The 20,240-nt window shown below is 37.8% G+C and overlaps 1 protein-coding gene across 1 annotated transcript; it reads right to left on the reverse strand.

Annotated features, from left to right (window-relative positions):
* Positions 1-776: 776 nt before the first annotated feature.
* On the reverse strand, positions 777-8,848 carry LOC131326634 (beta-galactosidase-like). Its single transcript, XM_058359484.1, has 19 exons — positions 8,549-8,848; positions 8,087-8,182; positions 7,736-7,848; positions 7,160-7,226; positions 6,950-7,042; positions 6,657-6,800; positions 5,104-5,192; positions 4,836-4,941; positions 4,634-4,721; positions 4,274-4,392; positions 4,012-4,173; positions 3,608-3,786; positions 3,354-3,463; positions 3,159-3,268; positions 2,961-3,071; positions 2,408-2,518; positions 2,113-2,318; positions 1,647-1,980; positions 777-1,313 (listed from the first exon to the last, which is right to left on the reverse strand). The coding sequence occupies exons 1-19, from the start codon at positions 8,732-8,734 to the stop codon at positions 1,203-1,205; spliced, it is 2,535 nt and encodes an 844-aa protein (XP_058215467.1). The 5' UTR covers positions 8,735-8,848; the 3' UTR covers positions 777-1,202.
* Positions 8,849-20,240: the final 11,392 nt, after the last annotated feature.

Here is a 20,240-nt window from a genome sequence, read left to right on the forward strand (position 1 = left end):
AACCTATCCAATTACTGCAATATCCTTGTTAAGGTTTCGGGAGCGCGGGCCCCAGCCCCCACCTTGTGGCACTGTTCCCGAGCCCCAGCCATGGGCCATTGTCCCTTGAACAATAAGCCAAGCGCAACCGAAATTGAATCAGGCCTCACAAGTCCATAAGGGTATATGAAGTTAGTAGCTTTAAAGTGTTGAGTATGTGATTGTTTAGGGTTCTGAAAGTCTATAGTTTTAGTTCCGAATGTCTGGTCAAGACGATTGTAGGTGTTTGCCTTCATTCAATTCTTGTGAAGAAGATCGATTTCAAAAACTGGAGTTTTTGTGCTTTTGTTGTAGAATTTCTAGCGATGATTCTACGGAATTAATCTGGGCCTGCGCTGATATTTATGGAAACTGAGGTGTTAAAGATTTCCAAGTTTTCAATTGTGGCAACTTTTGTTGATAGGTACTTGGTTGCCGGTCTAGGTGTCACCATCCTTCCTGAAACCAATTGACGTTAGGAAAAGTTTTATTGAAATCTTTTATAGCATTTGACATCGCATCTGCCTTTTAAGATGGTTGCAATGAGCAGCATGGTGTTTCAAATGGAGACATCAAGAAAAATTTGTACTTCAGTGTTCCAAGATGTATTATTGATTCTTTTCTTCTCATGTGTGAACCATCATCACTCATCAGTAAACTGCTTGTTTCCATCATTGCAACTAAGTGAACATTTCCTTGTACCACATCATACGGAGAGAGAGAGAGAGAGAGAGAGAGAGAGAGAGAGAGAGAGAGGCTGCACTGAATATTGCAATATCATTTATTTGTTTTCACAAAGGAAAACGAAGGAACAACTTCCCTGAGAATTGTTCATCAAGAAGCTGAACACTTTATAACCTAAAACTTCTGCTAACTATTAAGGCATAGAACTTAGTTCTATTTTGCCCCTTCCCTCTTTGTATACTGTATGAGGCGCGATTGAACAATAGCATCTTGTTTCGATTCACATGAAGCTTATTGGCAATCACACCTTCAGACTCTATTGGCCAAACTTCATATAATATGACTGTACAGTTGAACTTAGACTCCAACGCAACCACATTAGTGGCCTTGGAAACCAGAAATGAGTAATTTTCGCAACCGAAAGAAACACACAAAATTTTGCAACACAGACGAATCATCCTGGACTTTATGAACTATAACATATTTGACACTGAAAGATTTCAGTCGCAGATTGCTTCAACTGATAGCTTCTTTGAGGTATCCGGACATGGATCTCCTCCAAAAACTTCGGGGGCTACGCTAACCGAACAAGATTGCTGCCCAATGCAATTCTGCAGAATATGCTTGTGATAATTAGAGTAGGAAATTGACAAGTAAAATATGAAAATCAAAAGCGACAGCTGAGGGAACTTATGTTTGTTTGGTATCGGTTTCACTCTCTTTGGCAGCCTTAGAAAAGTTTGATAACGTTTATTTTCATTGTGACAAAAATTCATAAGGTTTCCTGAAAACGACAGGTTATCTGAAGAGTGGGTATTTCCATAAAAATTCACTTGAAAATACTAGGCCGACCAAGTTTTCCATGTCGTCCCTAAAATTGCAATCGAAAACAGAAAACAAAAACCGTAGGAAACTTGCTAGCTATATGAGTTTCTAGGATATACCTTTTTAAGTGCATCATACGATTTGTGAGCGTGACAGCTTCCCCCGCAAAAGCTTCCACAAGTTCCTTGTGGTAATCCATAGCTAGCAAACTTAATTTGAGAGATTTTCTGCCCCTGTGCACATGACAATTGGGCTTTTGGATGCAGTTTATCAACTTTTCCAGAGGCTAGCAAATGCCAGTTCTTGGTTGTTGGCTGACCTTCATAAATATCAGCACAAACGCTTCCACTTGTTCTTCTAACCAATGAAATCCCAGTCGGATCACCGCCCCATTCTTCAAGCACAACTAAGAAATTCCCACTCGGTTTCAGCCACGAGCGTGGAACATGGTACCTGCAATGAACAAAAACCACCATCATTGGCGTTTACAACCACAATATATCATTGCCACGTCATCCTTAATGGATTTTCGTATAAAAGTTCTATTTTTTGATCATGTTCCTTATAATCTAGAACTTTCCTTACCATCTCTGGGATGATTCTCCACAATTACTTAGGCATTTCTTCTCGTTATAAGTTCCAGCATAGCTACAGCTGCCACAGTTACCACGCGCTATGTATCCAGGCCAATGGCGTCCAATGCTTTCACCGTTTATCCACACTTGACCTTTCCCCATGCTGCTCATATCCAAAGCTAATGGATCGTTTCCTCCCGGTGCATTGAATGTAGTCTGTAACGATTGTGAGATGGATTAAACACAGTTATATGAATTCCCTTGCATACCAACCGAAATTGTAGAAGGCCGCCAAGGTTTATTACCTTGTACCATGTGAGGGGTTGCTTTTGAGCCAATAATGATCCCTCTGCCCATTCAACAGAGGAACTTCCACTCAATGTATATAGACTTAAACCTTCACCTTTAAGACCAACCTGCATATATTTCGAAAATATAAGCTGATTATTACCGGTTTTACCAGTATAACTTTAGACTACCTCAAAATAATCGAAAAAGCTCCATTTTATTGACTGCTTATTTATGAAATACATGTGCTTATTTCTCCATATTAGGCTTTGACCTTTATGATATCTCACTATTGTTGGCTTTGCCAATCTACCTTGAGGTTGGGTTAATGTTAGATTTGTAGAGGATTCGTGGAGGGAAAGCAAAACCTGGGGGTTCTATTCATCATACGAGAAAAGAAAATGAAGTAGAATCCTTTTTCTTCTTTTCCCGTCACAAATCCTTCCACAAATCCAAGATCCAGAAACACATAAGAGGTTTTTTAAGTTCCGTAATTGCTTGCTACTTTACCTTGAATGCATGCAGTCTAGCAAAAGAAAACGGGAGCAGAAAAATATCATGAAAACAAACCTTGTAGGACCACTTTTGATTTGTCAAGTCTCTCGTCCCCTCATTCAGACCCTTCAATGTAACCGAACCAAGAACCCCAGTATTCCATGTCCAATAATGCACACCACCAGTCTGAAAGGAAACGGTATGATAATTAGTCCTATAGTATATGATTAACATCCAAAGAACGCAAACTTTTGTTAGAACGCGAGAACTAACCGGAAGACCAACAGCAACGCTTACTAGAGAAATCTTGTTAATTCCAGCTCCCAACTTCACATTGTTGCTAGATGTCAGTTTTTGGTTCTCTAGTGCCCCGTAAGAGGATCCTAAATTGGGATGAAAAAGTAAAGCTTATTCTATGGAAGTCCTTTTTTCCATTATCTGAGGAATGTGCTAAACAAGTCCAGCTACCTGATAATTGCCCATTGATGAAAACGTGCAAAGCATGACCAGCTGACATTACCGTGAGAACAGGGCCCTGTCCATTCTTCAAAAATCCCTCATTGGGTTGTATATTCACGCTGGAACGAGAGAAGTTACACAGGAAAAGAAAATAAGTTCCGAGTTTCCAAATAGGCTACGATGAATACTTTTAAAAGGGTGCAACCAAAGTATGGCTCAATAAGGAAAGAGGATAATGAAGTGTATGAGAAAACAATACTCACTCGGTTAGGTACCACAAATAGTCCGAAGCATCTCTTGTGACCTTTATTTGCTCAAGCAGCCCATTTGCTGCATATTTGTCTGAATCATCCGCCGAGACAGCTTCTTCACTGTATGACTGCCAAGAGAAAGCTCCACTACTCGCAGGTGTCATCTTCATCTGTGAAATTTGAGAGCTAACCTGCAAAAGAAACACAAAACTAATCTCAAACCCTATTTTAGGAAACTTTAAAAGGAGATAACAAAACTCTAGAATTTGTAAGCCCAGTTATGTCGGGGAGAGGTAGATTGGATACAGCATAACCTTCTGCGGTTCTGCCTTCAAAAAATAAGTTTCTTCCTGATTTAAAAATCCAAAATTATGATTTTGTTTCATTATAGTGGATGGAAGAGTCTTTTTCCCTACCCTCGCAGTGTTGAAAACTGCATTCTTGCAGTCGGGGAGAATGCTGACCGACCAAGGAGGCAGATCATATTGCATATTCTGAAAGGTGATTTTCGCAGCAAAATTGGTGTCATAGTTTGCAAGGAATGCAGCACAAGCAGACTTTGACTGAAACACATGAACCTAGAAATAACAAACAATTAGAGATATTGCTAGGTATGTCAAAAGAGTGATGAGTAGGTTTCTTTTAACGGGCATAGATACATTAAATGATCGAATCTACCTCCAGATTTTTTCCAGGCCACGTCACTGTGGGATACGCAGAAACTAAAGCTGGTTCACTTAGCTTGATTGCTTTATGCAAATCTCTCAAATGTCCCCACTTTGGTTCCCTTAGTAATCCTTCAATATCATCAATTTTTCGCCATAGAAAACGTCAAGACCATCAGAGTTCGCACCAGAAATAACACAACAAATATAAAAGAAAGATTTAGATAATCATGCTGGTGATATCACATTCAACATTGAACAGAAAAATCTTAAAATATTTGCTTAATAAAAGTCTTCGTTACTTGAATAAAGCTGGTGATTCAAAGCAAAAAACTCAGCACTAGCCAAGGAGTGTTGCATTCAATATGGATACCATATTCGTCAATAGGAGCATCAAAATCATAGCTAGTCGCAATGAAGAGACCAGCTGCTGTCCGGCCAAAATTCGTTCCTCCATGGTACTGGTGCAAAAATAGAAAAATTGAGAACCCGAAGATTATCCTCAACTCTTGAAAAGATCTTGATACATTGGATGAATTATTTGTCTAAAGAAATACGATCAGGAATTTCCTTACCATATAGTAATTAATGAATGAACCGTTATTTTGTATAAACCTTGCCACTGAAAATGCCAAGTCTTCAGCAGGTCTATATGAAATTGGACCACCAAATTTTGTATACCTGAGGGTCAAACAAAGATGAGAAAAATATAATTAAGAAAAATAATATATATATATATATATACACACACATCATAACATTGTTGTTATATCTGGAAATGGAAGAAGGAAAAAAGATGAAAAATGGAAAACTGGTCATATTGGCAACATTATTGTGACTTACCAGCCAGTCCAAGCTTCGGTCCACATTTTTGGTTTATAGTCCTTGTTTGGTTTGAAGCCTTCACAGTAAAAACTATTGCAAGTATCTATCTGCATAATGACCAATAATAGGGATTATTTGAGAGATCTATTATCCCCTTCAGTACTAAATTGACAATATAACAACCAGGTGGACGAAGGAATTTCGTAAAGAGGGGGCTCATCCCGCTCAATGCAAAAACATTTTAGAGTTTTTTGAGGGACTATAGTAAAACAAGTCTAAATTTTGAAGGGGCTAAACTGAAGTCGGCAAGATTTTAAAGGGGATAATATTGTCGATTGGGCCACTAAAATTAGTCAAAGTGAACGTAAGCTGACCGGAGACCTGAGTAATACTGTAATAATGCACGGGAAAAAATAACGTAGTAATTTATACAAAAGTTTGGAGCTGTCGTGGCCCCCGCTCGCACCCCCTTTTGTCAGCCACTATTAGGCCTGTCAATAGACCGGATCCGACAGATCCGGATCCGATAAGACTCAATCCGATCCGGATCCGATAAGACTCAAATCCGATAGTGGTAATCCGGATCCGAATCCGAAAAATCCCGATCCGATCCGAAAATCTGAATCCGATCCGAAAACTTTTTTTACTTCAAAAATTTTAGCAAAAAAATATATATTTTTCAAAAAAAAACAAATTTTTTTTTCAAAAAAAAATATTTTCCGAAAAAAATTAAAAAAAATAAAAAATAAAAATAAAAATACAACTTCCTAAACTTTTTTTTTTTCAAAAAAAAAAATTACTATTTTTTAAAAAATTTTAAAAAATAAAGTTCGGATTCGGATTGATAACGGATTTAATCCGATCCGATCCGCATCCGTATTGAATTACCGGATTCGGATTATCGGATCGACGTTATCGGATCCGGATCGGATCGGATTTTTCGGATCGGATCCGGATTGGATCTGGTCCATTGACAGGCCTAGCCACTATTATTAAGGTTTAATAGTAGTAGGTCACTAGTCACACCATTCCAATCAATTCTTCATTTGTTCTCCACAATTTTTTCCTCCACAATTTCTCTCCCCGAATATTCACACCCACCACGATATGGTGTTTGTTCCTGCATCCTGCATTTTGATACTGGGCATGTTTTCTTTGGTAATGCATGTTGTTCCAAGCCAGATTGCACGCACTTCAGACTAATTCCTACAGCTCCTCTCATGCCATTTCACACTGCCTCCGCTATTCGTGCGAACCAAAAAGGCAACTCTCTGTCCCTATTTTTTATTCATTAGTATTTTAGAACAAACTTTTTCTTACATATAGATATATCTTATAGACTCGATCATGGTCACAATAACTGAATTTAGCATAACCCTACGAGAAGGAAACCATTTTATTCAATACCACTACACAATGTTCCAATAAGTTAACCAAAGGAGGCTGGGCACAAATATATGCAAGAAAACAAAATTACTGAAGAGGAAAATGACCCCACCAACAAAAGTAAACTGAAAAACGGTAAAGAATAGGAAGAGTACCCTGCACTACAGGGTCCCTGGTCAACTTACTATCGGATCGGGAGCATCCTCTTGTTTGCACATAGTCCACGGGACACCGGTGCCTAGTCCCACAGCCATATCCGTCGTCCATTTCATATAAGCCTTGCCCGGAGCACCGATTCCCCATTCCACCGGTCCATATTCGTTCTCTATCTGTCGTTTGGAATTGATTGAAAAAACAAAAAAAACAAAGATGTTACGATATATTGGTTGAGGGGCGAATTTTCGAAAAGAGAATCAGGATCAGTAAAAGTATGCATCTCTAGAAGGGAGTAAAGACCGGGATGAAGTAATTTTCTAACCTGTGACATGATAATTGGACCTCCCTGATTTTCAAACAACTTTTCGAACTTCATCATGTTGACGATTTTTGTCGTGAATTTTTGCATCGCCGCCTTTTAACAAAGTCGAATGGGAATCAAGATTCAGTAAATTGGTGAATGATGAAACAAAGGACAAATATGAAACACATTGGTTTATAAATATGTGACGGTCAATATCAGATGACAAACCTTAAAAGGTTCATTGTCTGTTCTAAATTGAATTCCAGGAACATACTTCAGCCAAACAGGAAATCCCCTGTTTTAAAACAGAGCAGAAACAGAGAGTCAGAGACCTACTCAATTTAACATAAAATCTGTTGCATAGACAAAGACAATTTTGCGTAAGGATCCGGCTTCTCTTCAGTACATTTGCAGAGAAGCCTCTGCAGTCTTATCTCGACCGTTCATTTCAACCATTAATGGTCCGGTCAGAGAGTGGTTTCGTGAAGTAACTTTCAACGAATTATCTAACCATTAAAAATATTTTTGGATGGATAAGATAACACAGTGCTCTCAGCGGTCCAAACGGAGACTAGAAAATTCTTTGCGAAAATCCCACTCAAAATTAACATTTATATTTGAATGATGTTTACAGTTTACAATACACGTTTTTTGAATAACTCTCGTGTCCAGTGCTTACATGTATCTCAATTAATTTCTTAAAAAACCATATTTCTTTGTCTGCTAGCGGGGCCATTTAAAGCCCGAATAAATTGATTCCACCTAGGCTATATATAAAATCTCTCATATTGATGGATTGATTACCCAAAGTTCCATTCAGCACAAACGTAGGGGCCAATCCGGAGATGAACATAAAGGCCTGCTTGTTGCACTATTTTGATGAACCGCACCAGATCAAACCTCCCCTCAAAATAATACTGGAAATCAATACAGAACAAAATATTGTTAAACTTCTCAAATCCCAATTCAGCAATTCTAATTTCCAATAAAAAACAATAAGTATACGTACACTCCTCCCGAGCACATCTTTCTCACATGTGTGGGGTCGACTCCACAATTAAATGTGTCGGGCTGGACCAACAAGTACGTAAGAGAGGTGTGGCCAGTAGAAGTGTACGTAGCATTGTTAGAAAAATGGTTTGTTTTTTCCGGTACTTGTCCAGGAGAAGGCTCATGCCCATTCCAGAAGACATAGGTTTGAATAACATCCAGTCCTCCATCTTTTGCCTTCTGTATAAGATCAGGCCACATCTGCAACAAACCCAATCAACAACCCAAAAAAAAAAAACTCAAAAATCGGAAAAATAAATCAAAAAAACAAAACCCCAATGCATTTCCAAAAAGAAAATATTGCTTTGATCCAAACCACCCATCTCTCTCCCTCTCAACACGGTATCCAATAAGCTTTCTCTCCTGTGATTACTCTCATTTCTTTATCTATCTCTCCCGTTATTATCCAAAAAAAACCTCTCTCAAAAGCTCTACCAAAAGATACCCATTTGAAACAAGTGCATGAAGACTCTGCAGAATCAAATAAACAGGGCAATTGTACACATATAACAGAGAGAGAGAGAGAGAGAGAGAGAGATACACATATCTTTTGGAGAATGGGGTTACCTCAGGGGTGCTTCTGGGGTAGTGAATGGAGCCAGAAATGAGGATCCTTCTTTGGCCATTGATGAGGATGGATTTGCCGTCGTACGTCACATAGGCTGTGACAGAAGAAGAACAAACCCACAAGAACAAGGCTGCTGACAGTAGCAGTAACCTTTCGATTCTCAGCATTTCCCACATCGAACCCATCAAACCTTTCCGCTCAGGTTTCTCAAATAAGCCCTCTTTCTGTGTTTCTCCGAAGCTTCACTTTATTATTTTAAGCGAAAAGGAACAGAGGAAACATACGGGATAGGGAATGAATGATTGTTCTTTTCTGACCCTTCTTTCGAGTGATTTTTCAGAGCCGAGCGCATATTACCTACGTGGTGTCCGGTCAGCACGTTCGAGCCGTCTGATACATTTTTGGACGGTTCAGATTAAAATTTTCTCTTTCCTCTCACCCCAACACTTTCTCTATCCCTTTTCTCTCTCCAAATCTGAGCCGTTCAAACATGCAATGGACGGTTCGGGGCGCGAGCGGACACCATGTTGTACCCGCTCGGCACTGAAAAATTTTCCCTTGATTTGACAAATATTTAAAAGTGTAGAGAGAGAATTGGATTGGTTGAGACTTGGCTTTGGTTTGATGGGGAGGGGAATGCAGAGAGAATTTGATTGGTTGAGGCTTGGCTTTGGTTTGACGAGGAGGGGAATGCAATTTTTCTATGATACCCCATGAGGTATTGGGGCATAACGTCTTCATTTAATATGAGCCTTTAGATCAAGTTTTGGGTGAATCTCAGTCTTTGGATCAAAATTACTCTCAAAAAACAAGGTGGTTTTGCCTTTCTTTTCAGAAAAAAAAAACGTCATTATACTTACCATGAACACTAGCTTTACTTCAACGTTTTTGCCCTTTCTCTCTCTAACCGGTTCTCCAGGTAGCCAGTTTGGCGGAAAAATATTTTTTTTGGGCGGGAAAATTAACCTTTTTACAAAAATTTTTTTAATTATTAAAAATTTATAAATTGACACCACTTTTTGTCCATTCCCCTTACTTTTTGACATTTTTTTAATCATTTGTGTAATATACTATCAAATATTTGGTGAAAATATAAATATAATTTAATAATATTTAATTTGTAAACCAATCTTTTTATAACAATTTTTTGAAACTAATTATTTAAGCCAAAAAATTGCCTTTATTTTATAATCATTTTTTTAAATATATTTCATTAAATTATTTATAATTACTTATTTAACAAATATTATTGTGAAAATAATTATTCATTTATTGTTTTGAATAACTTATCATTAATGTTGTTAATATATTTCATTTAATTTTTACTTTGTGTATATATGTTTCTTATAACAAATTTTTAAAAATTAAAATATAAACCATATAATTGTAATAATCTCGGAATTATATTTAAATAATTTATTTAAAATAATTTCTGTAATCGATTGATGTGATATTATAACGATTAGTAGTTATAATATGACATTAGACTATTCAATTAGTGGTAGGGTAACAATTATTCGCTATAATCGGGCTATAGTAGTCAGAATCATTTAACTAAGAGCTTAATTAATTGATCATATTCAATGAGTGATGATTGGCTATAGTAGTTGAGTCATTCGCCAATTGTACTGATGCTATAATGATGATTGAGCATTAATAATTGGCTAAAATGAATTGGTTAATGTAGGTTGATAGTGATCAAAGTCATTAGTAGATGTAGTAGTGAACTATAGTGTTGATTGCGATCAATGAATGACTGATACAATTAGCTAATGCAAGAGTAACCACTAACTATTGATCTCTAATGTCGCATTCAATAAATCATTTAGTTTCATTAATCATTAGGTATGATGCTTTAATTACAAGGTAATACAAATTAAGTAGAACTAAGTGACATCAAATTTTGTTGTGGTAGTTAGCTTATTAACTACCCTTATTATGGTGCATTAGTTATGTTAGAAAAATGTGTACCTACCCGTCATTAATGTCATACTTACTTCAAAATAAGGCTATGCATACCACACTACCTGATCATTGTTACCACCATAATATTCGACTATTACTTCATGATGTGTACATACCACGGTTTATACTAGTACTTACCTTTTGAAAATAATACACTTGCCACAAAAGATCAATGCTTACGTTTTTGGTTTGTATAAATAACAATTACCATAATGTATATCAATCGATTACCACGATATATGAAATTACTTACCAGAAACTATGGTCGTATTTGACCATAATCTGAATTTATCTCAATGATTACCTTTTTTGTTTGTTTAGATCACGTTAACCATAATGTATTGCATTTTACACTGCTATATTAGAAAACACTTGTCACTGATTGTGGTCGTAGTTGACCAGATTTGGAGAGATGGATGACAACGTTCATTCGAAAGGAAAGAATGTAATAATAGACATTAGTGATGATGATGGAAATGACGATAATCGGTTTGTTCTAAGAAACGACGTTTTGACCACATCTTAGATTCAATAAACTCATTATAGTTAATAAAATTGGTTTGTTCAATTCAACAAAAAAAAAAACTAATTAGTCTGATAACTCAACATCTTGAATTGAATAACGAGTTCACTAAACTTGAAAATGATAGCCAGCATTAGTTATGTTCCCACATCCCATAACCAATTCCACATCCTGTATGAAAGTCATTAATCACCTTGCCTCACGTTCCATACATCAAAGAGCTTGATTATTGTTAATACCATACTTACCATAGAATAAGGCTACGCATACCACAAAACTTTATCATTATTACCACCATAACATTCAACCATTACTTCTTCATGCAAACATACCATGACTTTTGCTGGTACTTACTTTTATAAAAGGAAATATTGACTACATGTTTAGACCTTTTTGCCAATTCTTCTTAGGTGCAACAAGTCTAGAGTCTTGCTTACTTGTCACACATGGTGTCATTAATGGTAAGTATGTTCATTGACATGGAAGTTTATAACGTGCACATCAAAATAATGGGTATCACTCTAAGTTAGTAACTCTAAACGCATAAACAAGGTCAACCAAGACAGAAAATTCATCAACATTGATCAGACAAAGAGGAGCCACCAAGGCATGACATCCATTAACAATGATAAAAAAAATTTAAAAAAATAAAAAAAAAACATGACATCCATTAACAATGATAAAAAAAATAAAAAAAAAAGGCCACCAAGGCATATCAAATTTAATGATCTACATGATCCAAATAAACAAAAAAGGGACTGCAATTTACACTTAACAAAAATACAAGCATCTTTTGTGTACTTGTCATTGTTTATCTCCATGAACTATACAACAAAAATAACAACAATGGCATTGATTTTTCCTTCCAGTGTCGAGAACTTTCTGTTGAACTCTCCCATATTTAGATGAATGCATACCTACGCGTCACTAATGCGATACTTACCTCAAAATCTTGTTACACTTACCATCATAACAATCAACTACTTTTTCTTGATGCAAATTTACCACAAATTTGCTAGTACTTGCCTTTTTAAAAGGAAATACTTACTATATATTAAGGCATTTTTGCCAACTTATTAGGTGTAGAGTCTTGCTTACCAACCATTAACTGATATCCTAATTAGTTGTCGAGAACTTTCTGTCGAACGAGCCTTGATTTGACGAAGAACTTAATTGATCGGTCAAATCATTTTAAATCTATTGTATTTGTTTCTTGTATATTTTTTTCTTTCTTTTCATTAAATTGTCAAGTCATTTTAAATAGATGAAACCAAATCTAAATACGTCCATAACCGGTCCTCAAAAAATCTCATTTGTTTCTTTATTTTTTTTTCTTGATTTTCAGTAAGCGGCTTGAAATATATATTTTCCTTGAGTGAACATTCAAGTACCAAAATCTTGGCCCCAATACAGTTTATGGCATAGGACAAATTGGACAAAATTTGAAAATTACAAGAAATTCCATTGTGGTCGATCTGAAGATGGTTGAGGACAACTCGAACTCGTTTTTGCCCCTGATTCATTTTCACTTCAGTGAGAGCCGAGATCTTTCTATTTTGGGTAACTCGGAGCAAGCATTTTGTGAACATTTAAATCTACTATCATCAGAGGGCTTTCATTTGGGGTTAACAGTTAACAAAGAGACGTATAAAATAGAGACAATATAGATGAAGGAGAATCGGAGATGATGCCAAGAATAGTGAACACGAGAGTCGAGAGAAAAAGATACAGCGGAGGAGTTGAGGCCTTTGGGTTAGATCCATCGAATCATCCTGTTTTGCCCTACGAATTTTGAAAAAGCCCTTATCGATATTCGTTGGAGCACGATTGTTCTAAAAAAATATTTTAAAAAAGATGAATGGTTCAGATCATTTTGTAGGACTCCGATATGGATCCCACAAAAATATATGTGCAAGTAGCACGGTTGTTCTCCTTTACTGGTGCTAAGGAGCTAACATAAATGAACACACACAGACAGAGAGAGAGAGGAGAGAGAAAACTGGTTGTAACCGGTTGGGCCTTTTCAAAATCAAAGGTTAAAAACCAAGTGAAATGATCAGACGGTCAAAAACATTTGGGGGCATGATGCGCCAAAACCGCTTTGGGGCACGGAAGCCGTCCAACCAAAAATGGGTATGTTTTACCTTTTTTTTTTTGTTGTAGCTAGAGAAAGAGGTCAAGTTCCTTTTATTTCTCATCTGAAACTGTACAAGTTATGGTTGGGAGGGAGTCTGATGAAGGAAATGGGAGATGCTCCCAATTAGCATCTCTGTGTAGAGTGGTGCAGATTTGTATGAGATTGTATGCGCTCATATTCGATCAGAACCCTCTATGTTGAAATGAACGAATGAATCAGTTGCTCTGCATCCGTTGGGTAAGGAGCTGCATAACAGCATCCCTGGTCCCCGATGTAGGACACAATTACTAAGGAAAAAACGTGATAAATGTTCTTGATTTTATTGGTGTAAAGGCTATCAAAAAAAATTATTGGTGTATAAATGTTGTGGGATTTAGCTTACCATTTTGATTTCCACAATATCCTTTTACCATTATACTCTTTTTTGTTTTTAGCAAATGGGCAAATTACCGAAACAATCCCAAGGTTTTTGCAAATTATAGATTGATCCCTCGCGTTTGAAAAATTACTTACCATCCCACATTGCATAACAAATTACCCCACGTCATGATGTAGCTGCTAGGAAATTCGATGAAATCTTTATGACATCATCAAATTTTAATTAAAATGGACAACACTTTTGTAGCTTGTGATAGGCTGCAGAGGTGTGACAATAGTCTTTCGATCACAAGCTTCAAAAAGACAGTTTGATTTTATCAAGGAATTAATCCGGCCTCTCCACAATCTGAAAGTAACCTGCTGAGGGCAATTTGTGTAATTGTAGCCAGCCAAAAATGTTTTCAATAGACTAGATGTGCTAAAAGAATCTTAACGAAAATATAAGTATGCCCATTGATTATTGAGATGAACAACCGAAGTGAAGTGCACCAAAAGATATTTTCATCCTTTACAGATCCTAAATGTCCACTAGAAACTAGAGTACGTATTCGACCAAAAGATGCATGACCCAATCGAGAATGCCAAACACTAAGAGAATTAGAAGAATTAGATGTAACAGAACATTGTGATTAACTCACTAAAGGAGTGGGAAATGCAGAATTGATAGACGAGGATTGGGATGGAATATGAAGACTAATGAGCCCATACAATCGTCCAACTTTACGGCTTATCCCAAGGGTTTTTCCAGTCTGAGGATCCTGCATATGACAACCAGTAGCAGAAAAGATAACATTAAGCCGAAGCTCACATAATTGACCAACAGATATTAAATTCAATCTAAGTTTAGGGATCAAATATGTATTAGAAAGAGATATGGTGGAAGTAGAGATATGACCCATATGAGTGGCATGTATGTGAGAACCATCAACCGTTTGGATGGCGGGAGTGTGAGAGGCATGAGATTTAGAAACAAAAATGGCAGAATCAGATGTCATATGATTACAACATGCTGAATCAAAGAACCATGAGGATGTACCTGTGGCAGCAGACAAGGCAGTAGAATTCTTACCAGACTCGGATAAAATACCATATTTGCAAAGAATGTTACAAATGACAGTTCACTTTTGGTAAACCTAGTTGAGGTAGGGTGCTGTTTGAGACCTTCCAAGATGACCTGAAAGTAGGGCGCCATGACAAATTGCTCCATCTGATGCAAAATACCGGAGAATAACCGGGGAAAAAAATCTGAAAAATGGTGGTTGCGGATAAATGTGGAAAGCCGGAATTAGGGAACGGATCTGTAGGGATGGAGGTCGAAATTCGTGGAGGCTGATATTGGGTATGGCGTAATTGGTTGGTAACGAAATTGGATAGTTTTAGGAAAGAAATAGGAAAAGACAGAATGAAGGTGGTATATATGGTGTTGATGTATATGGAACTTCTGGGAGAGTAATGCAAAATATTGGTTAGGTGGTTATTAGGAAAACAATAATCTGGAACAACTTTTCGGTGGTGGTGGCGGCGGTGGTAATTGAAATGGGATCGAGGCTAGTGGCTGTGCCGAATGGTGATTAGGAATTAGGGAAAACGAGAGTGATTATAACAACAATAATGTTTTCCCTCTGTGAGATCGATTTGACTCATTGGGATTTTTCTATTTTTTTTATTTGTCATACAGTATACAACAGCAGGGTCATCGGGGTGTTAGCTAATATTTAAGTTAACGAGGGGTTCAGAGACTATCCATAACTCTGAACCCCAAACCTGCTCCCTGGGACCTTTCTATTAAGAAGGTGGAAGATTGATATTTCTTTTTTGATGAAAAAGATTGATCATTGATCAAATTAAGCTAGCTAATTTTATTTACATACATAGTAAAGTAGTAGCACCGTGGAAAGTGAATCTTGACACGTTTTCCATATGAATCTATCCTTTGGAGGAGAGGGTCCACATAGTGGAATTTTGTCCTCTCCAATAATTTAGTCGGTGAATTACCCAAATGGATTGGGTCATCTACTTATGTTCGGTCTCTAACATGACAAATATTGATGGGTCGGATCGGACCCACTATGACCAGAAAGTTTTAAAACCTCACGTTTCCATATCATCTGAAAAGCCTATTTTGCTTTATATGAACAAGAAAAACCAAAATGCATGCATGCATGCTTTCATTCAGTGTTTTTGTGTGTTTTGATATGTACCTCTGTTTTTAATTTATCCCTTTGGAGACATTCGATAAAATTAATTGCAACGATACAGAGAAGATATTTACCTCTCTTTTTTAAAAAAGAAAACCCGCATCTTTATTTTTTTTTTAGAAATCTTGTTTGTTATATATAACCCGAGAATCAAATTAAAAAGAACCCCAATCTATAAAAAAAAACATATCGAATTTCCCACTCAAAAAATTAGGAAATAGTTTCGAGGATTTGAGTCGACCCAAAACTCAACTTGTTTATATCTTTTGGTATTAACATGTATTTGATAACCTAGGTGTCCTTACACGCAATTCGACTAATTTCAGAGACTCAATCCCACTGTTCACTTACGGGAAGCCCAATTAAAGTCAAAGCGATTGCTCTGTATGGACTGGCTTCAAACCAATTGACGGTATCTGTGAGGTTTCGAACCTGAGATTTTAGGAGAGAGCAAACCCCTATAATTTAGGCCTTGACTACCAGGCCAACTCATTGGAGTTTTGGTATGGGCGTGTTTGATTGCAGATTTCGTTTTGGAGGAATTCGTAATGAGGTGGGATTAGAATTGGGATGGAGAATGAGGTGGGATTATTAATGAGGAGATGAATTATTTCTTCATGTTTGTTTTGCACAGGATTAGGATTGGGATTCGAATTGAGAATGAGGTGGGATTGAGGTGAGATTGTAAATAACATGTTTGTTTTGGCTAGGATTAGAATTGGAATCGGAATTGAGGTGAGATTTTAAGTCTTGTCATCACCAATCCCATGGGGATAAGATTGGTAACCCCCCCCCCAACCCCCCCCCCCCCCCCCCCCCCCGGCTAATCCCACCCCCGGCTAATCCCATCAATTGGGGGATTGCTCATCCCATGGGATACCTAATCCACCCCAACAAAATCAAACCAAACACATTATTCTTGGTCCAGACCACTTTTGTTATCCCATCCCATGGCCCAAGCGGGCTATCAAACAGGGCCTTAATGTGTTGCCCTATTAAAAATGATGGATGGTACAGGACTGTTAGTCTGTTATGTTATTATCATCATCTTCTCTCCTTGCGTACCCACATAAATATTAAAGACCAAGATGAGATCGAATGCCACATCACCTTTGGGACCCCCCATTAATATTATCTATCTTTTCCTTTACGACGAAAATCTTTGAATTTGCTTCCATGCTGTTAGAACATGTATGAATGTTGAGTTCCACATCGGATAAATAGAAAAAGAGTTGAATTTTAATATACAATTGGATGACTCGCCACTTACAAAGCTTAGCCTTTTAAGTGGATATGGGTCATTCAATGTATATTGGACCCAAGTAATGTGGTGGACTCTTTGTCGTTACTCCCATACAAATTAGGCCTTGAGCACGTAGTGGCGGGTTGATGCATGGCGGGTCGATGCATCAGACAAACTCCCAACAAATGGTATCAGAGCAGATGATTGACGATCTATAGGAAAACTCTCAGCGCACCATTGAAGGGGCTTGCACAGAGAACACTCGTGGAACGGTATAAAATCCAAGGTGACTCCCAATGAAGCAAATTGGCTCGATGTTGGAGTGCTGTAATGGATGACTCATTATCAATGGAGTTAACTCGTCGGAGAGCATGGTGCTGGTAAATGAGCACGTTGGCTCTCAATGGAGTTCTCGTCGGGGAGCATGGTGCTGGTAACTAGGCACGTTGGCTCTCAATTGAGATGACTCTGAATCGATTGAGTGTGTGCAGAATAAGCCCAGTTCGAGAGATAGGGTTGAGAGTATTAGATCAGAATCAAGAGAGAGTTTGGATGCAGAGAGGGATTAAGGCCCAATGTACGGTTCACACATGAGGGGGAGATTTGTTAGAACATGTGTGAACGTTGAGTCCCACATCGGATAAATAGAAAAAGAGTTGGATCTTAATATACAATTAGATGACTCGCCACTTACAAGGCTTAGCTTTTTAAGTGGATATGAGTTATTTAATGTATATTGACCCAAGTGATATGGTGGACTCTTTGTCGTTACTCTCATACAAATTAGGCATTGAGCACGCAGTGACGGGTTGATGCATGGCGGGTAGATACATCAGACAAACTCCCAACACATGCAACGTAAGTACGTAATCTTGCCAAGTCATTTTCTGCTTATCCTCTTTATACCAATTTATTTATGACGCACACTTGAGAAAATATCGATTTTTTTAATGTCCTCATTTTTTGGATTGAGAGCGCCACAACAATAAGCATGGATCTTTCATTTTCGGATGTACATCATTCCATTATCCGTCGAGACCAAATTCTCTCAATTTTCCGAGGCAAGATCTTCTCTGCCGAAAATCTATGTGCCTCTATATCGAGGGGTTTTCGGCCATCGAATTTAAAACATAAAAAAAAGTCACACAATTCAACGGCTGAAAAACCCTCTGCACAAAGACACAAAGATTTTTAGTACGAAGAAAATCGGTCCCCCAATTTTCCTGGCCAAGGCTAGTTTTCGTTATGATTATCTTTGATATACTGACGTGTTTAATTGTTTTTTGTGATGCACACATTGTGATTTTTTTTTTTCCCGTAATGCTTTGGATGAGAATGCCACAAACGATATACATGAAAATGTCTATGAAAATAAATGAACGGTCTAGATTTATGGACAGTTTTAGGTACTAGATTTCCTAAACCGTACTATTCCTCAAAGAATTTTTTTTTTTTTTTGCTCGGCAAAACGAAACTTTTATGAGAACCTCGAAAAAGGTTACATCGAGGGGCTCGAACACGGAAAACACACATGCTTGAACAAAACAAGAATAAAAAGGACCAAAAACAAAAAGCCCTCTAACAGAAAATTGGATGGCAAAGCACCTTACCACCCAAACCAACTTACAGTTTCAACACCCTAACTCCATCCAGAAAAATCCTAAAATCCTCCACTGAATACACGTTTATGTCGAATTTTGCCTTTACCCACATTGTAACTCTAGTTTTAATCAAATCAACCACTTCCCCAGAACTTGTTGTAGCATTATTGAAAACATACGAATTTCTAACCAGCCACAATGACCACAAAGTTGCGTAAAAAGTGGCTTCCCACAGGTGTTTCTCCAAATTTCTGAAACTACTATCATCCCACCAAATAAATAGATCTTCCACAGATACAAGGCATACCCACTTTACATGCCACCAATCCAGAATCCTCGACCAAACGTCTCAAGAAAAATGGCAATGCAAGAATAAATGATGAGGTGATTCCAAGTACAGCGAGCAAAATGGGCATAGCACAGATTGCCTCTCCGGTAGCAGATTTCGACCAATAATACGGTTCTAGTAGCCACCTTGGATTGGATAGCCATCCAAGCGAAAATTTCCACCTTTTGGGGGCATACATTCTTCCAAATGGCTTTCATCACCGGACTCCTAGTATGACCACCGTTCTCCCATTGATTATACACAGATTTTACCGAGAATCGATTATCCGATGACCATTTCCAAAGCACTGAATCTGGCCTAGCCAAATCTAGTATTACAAGTTGCAATCTCCGTTTTAGATCCTCCACTTGAATGTTTTCCCAATCACGTAAACTTCTAGTAAATGTCAGATTCCAGCAACCTTCATTGGCTCCACCCCGCATCACATTAATCACAGCATCTTTTTGGGAAGAAATTAAGTATAGCCGTGGGTACTCCTCTCTAAGAGTTGTATCCCCTAACCATACATGATTCCAAAAAGAAATCTCCATGCCCGAATGGACCTGTAATTTGAAACCCTCTTGGATGATATTACCGATATAAGAAGAAACATCCCCAAGAGTGCAAATGTCTTTCCAAATTTGAGAAGTCCTTCCAGAGGCCGGCAAACGAGGAAGCCAACAACCATGATCCAAGTTATATTTTCCTCTTACGACCCGCACCCAAAGGGAATCACTGTCATTATAAAATCGCCACCACCACTTGGCCAAGAGGGCCAGATTTTGGACTCTCAAGTTCTTCACTCCTAACCCACCAAATTCCTTCTTCTTGCAAAGCACCTCCCATTTGACTAAGTGGAGTTTTCTCTTATCAATAGTGTCTCCCCAAAAAAATTTCCTCTGAATTTGCTCTATCTTCCTTGCTACAGTTGCTGGCATTTTGAATATGGATAAAAAATAAATGGGCTGGTTGGCCAGAGAAGAGTTTATTAACGTAAGTTTACCCCCAGAGGAATTGTATCGACCACGCCACACACTTAGTCTCTTCTCCATCTTCTCCACTACAGAATCCCAAGTTTTAATCCTATTGGGGTTAGCACCCAAAGGCAAGCCCAAATACTTAATCGGCACCTTTTCCACTTTACATCCCATAACTTGCGCCAAGGATTGCACATCTTGATGGGGAACTTTAATACCACATAAAGAGCTTTTGGAATAATTGATTTTCAGCCCTGACATGAGTTGAAAACATCTAAGGATTCTTTTGATGCTAATCAGCTCCTCCATATCATTGTTACAGAATAGAATTGTGTCATCCG

This window comes from Rhododendron vialii, chromosome 5a (genome assembly GCF_030253575.1).
Source record: "Rhododendron vialii isolate Sample 1 chromosome 5a, ASM3025357v1".
NCBI lineage: Eukaryota > Viridiplantae > Streptophyta > Magnoliopsida > Ericales > Ericaceae > Rhododendron > Rhododendron vialii.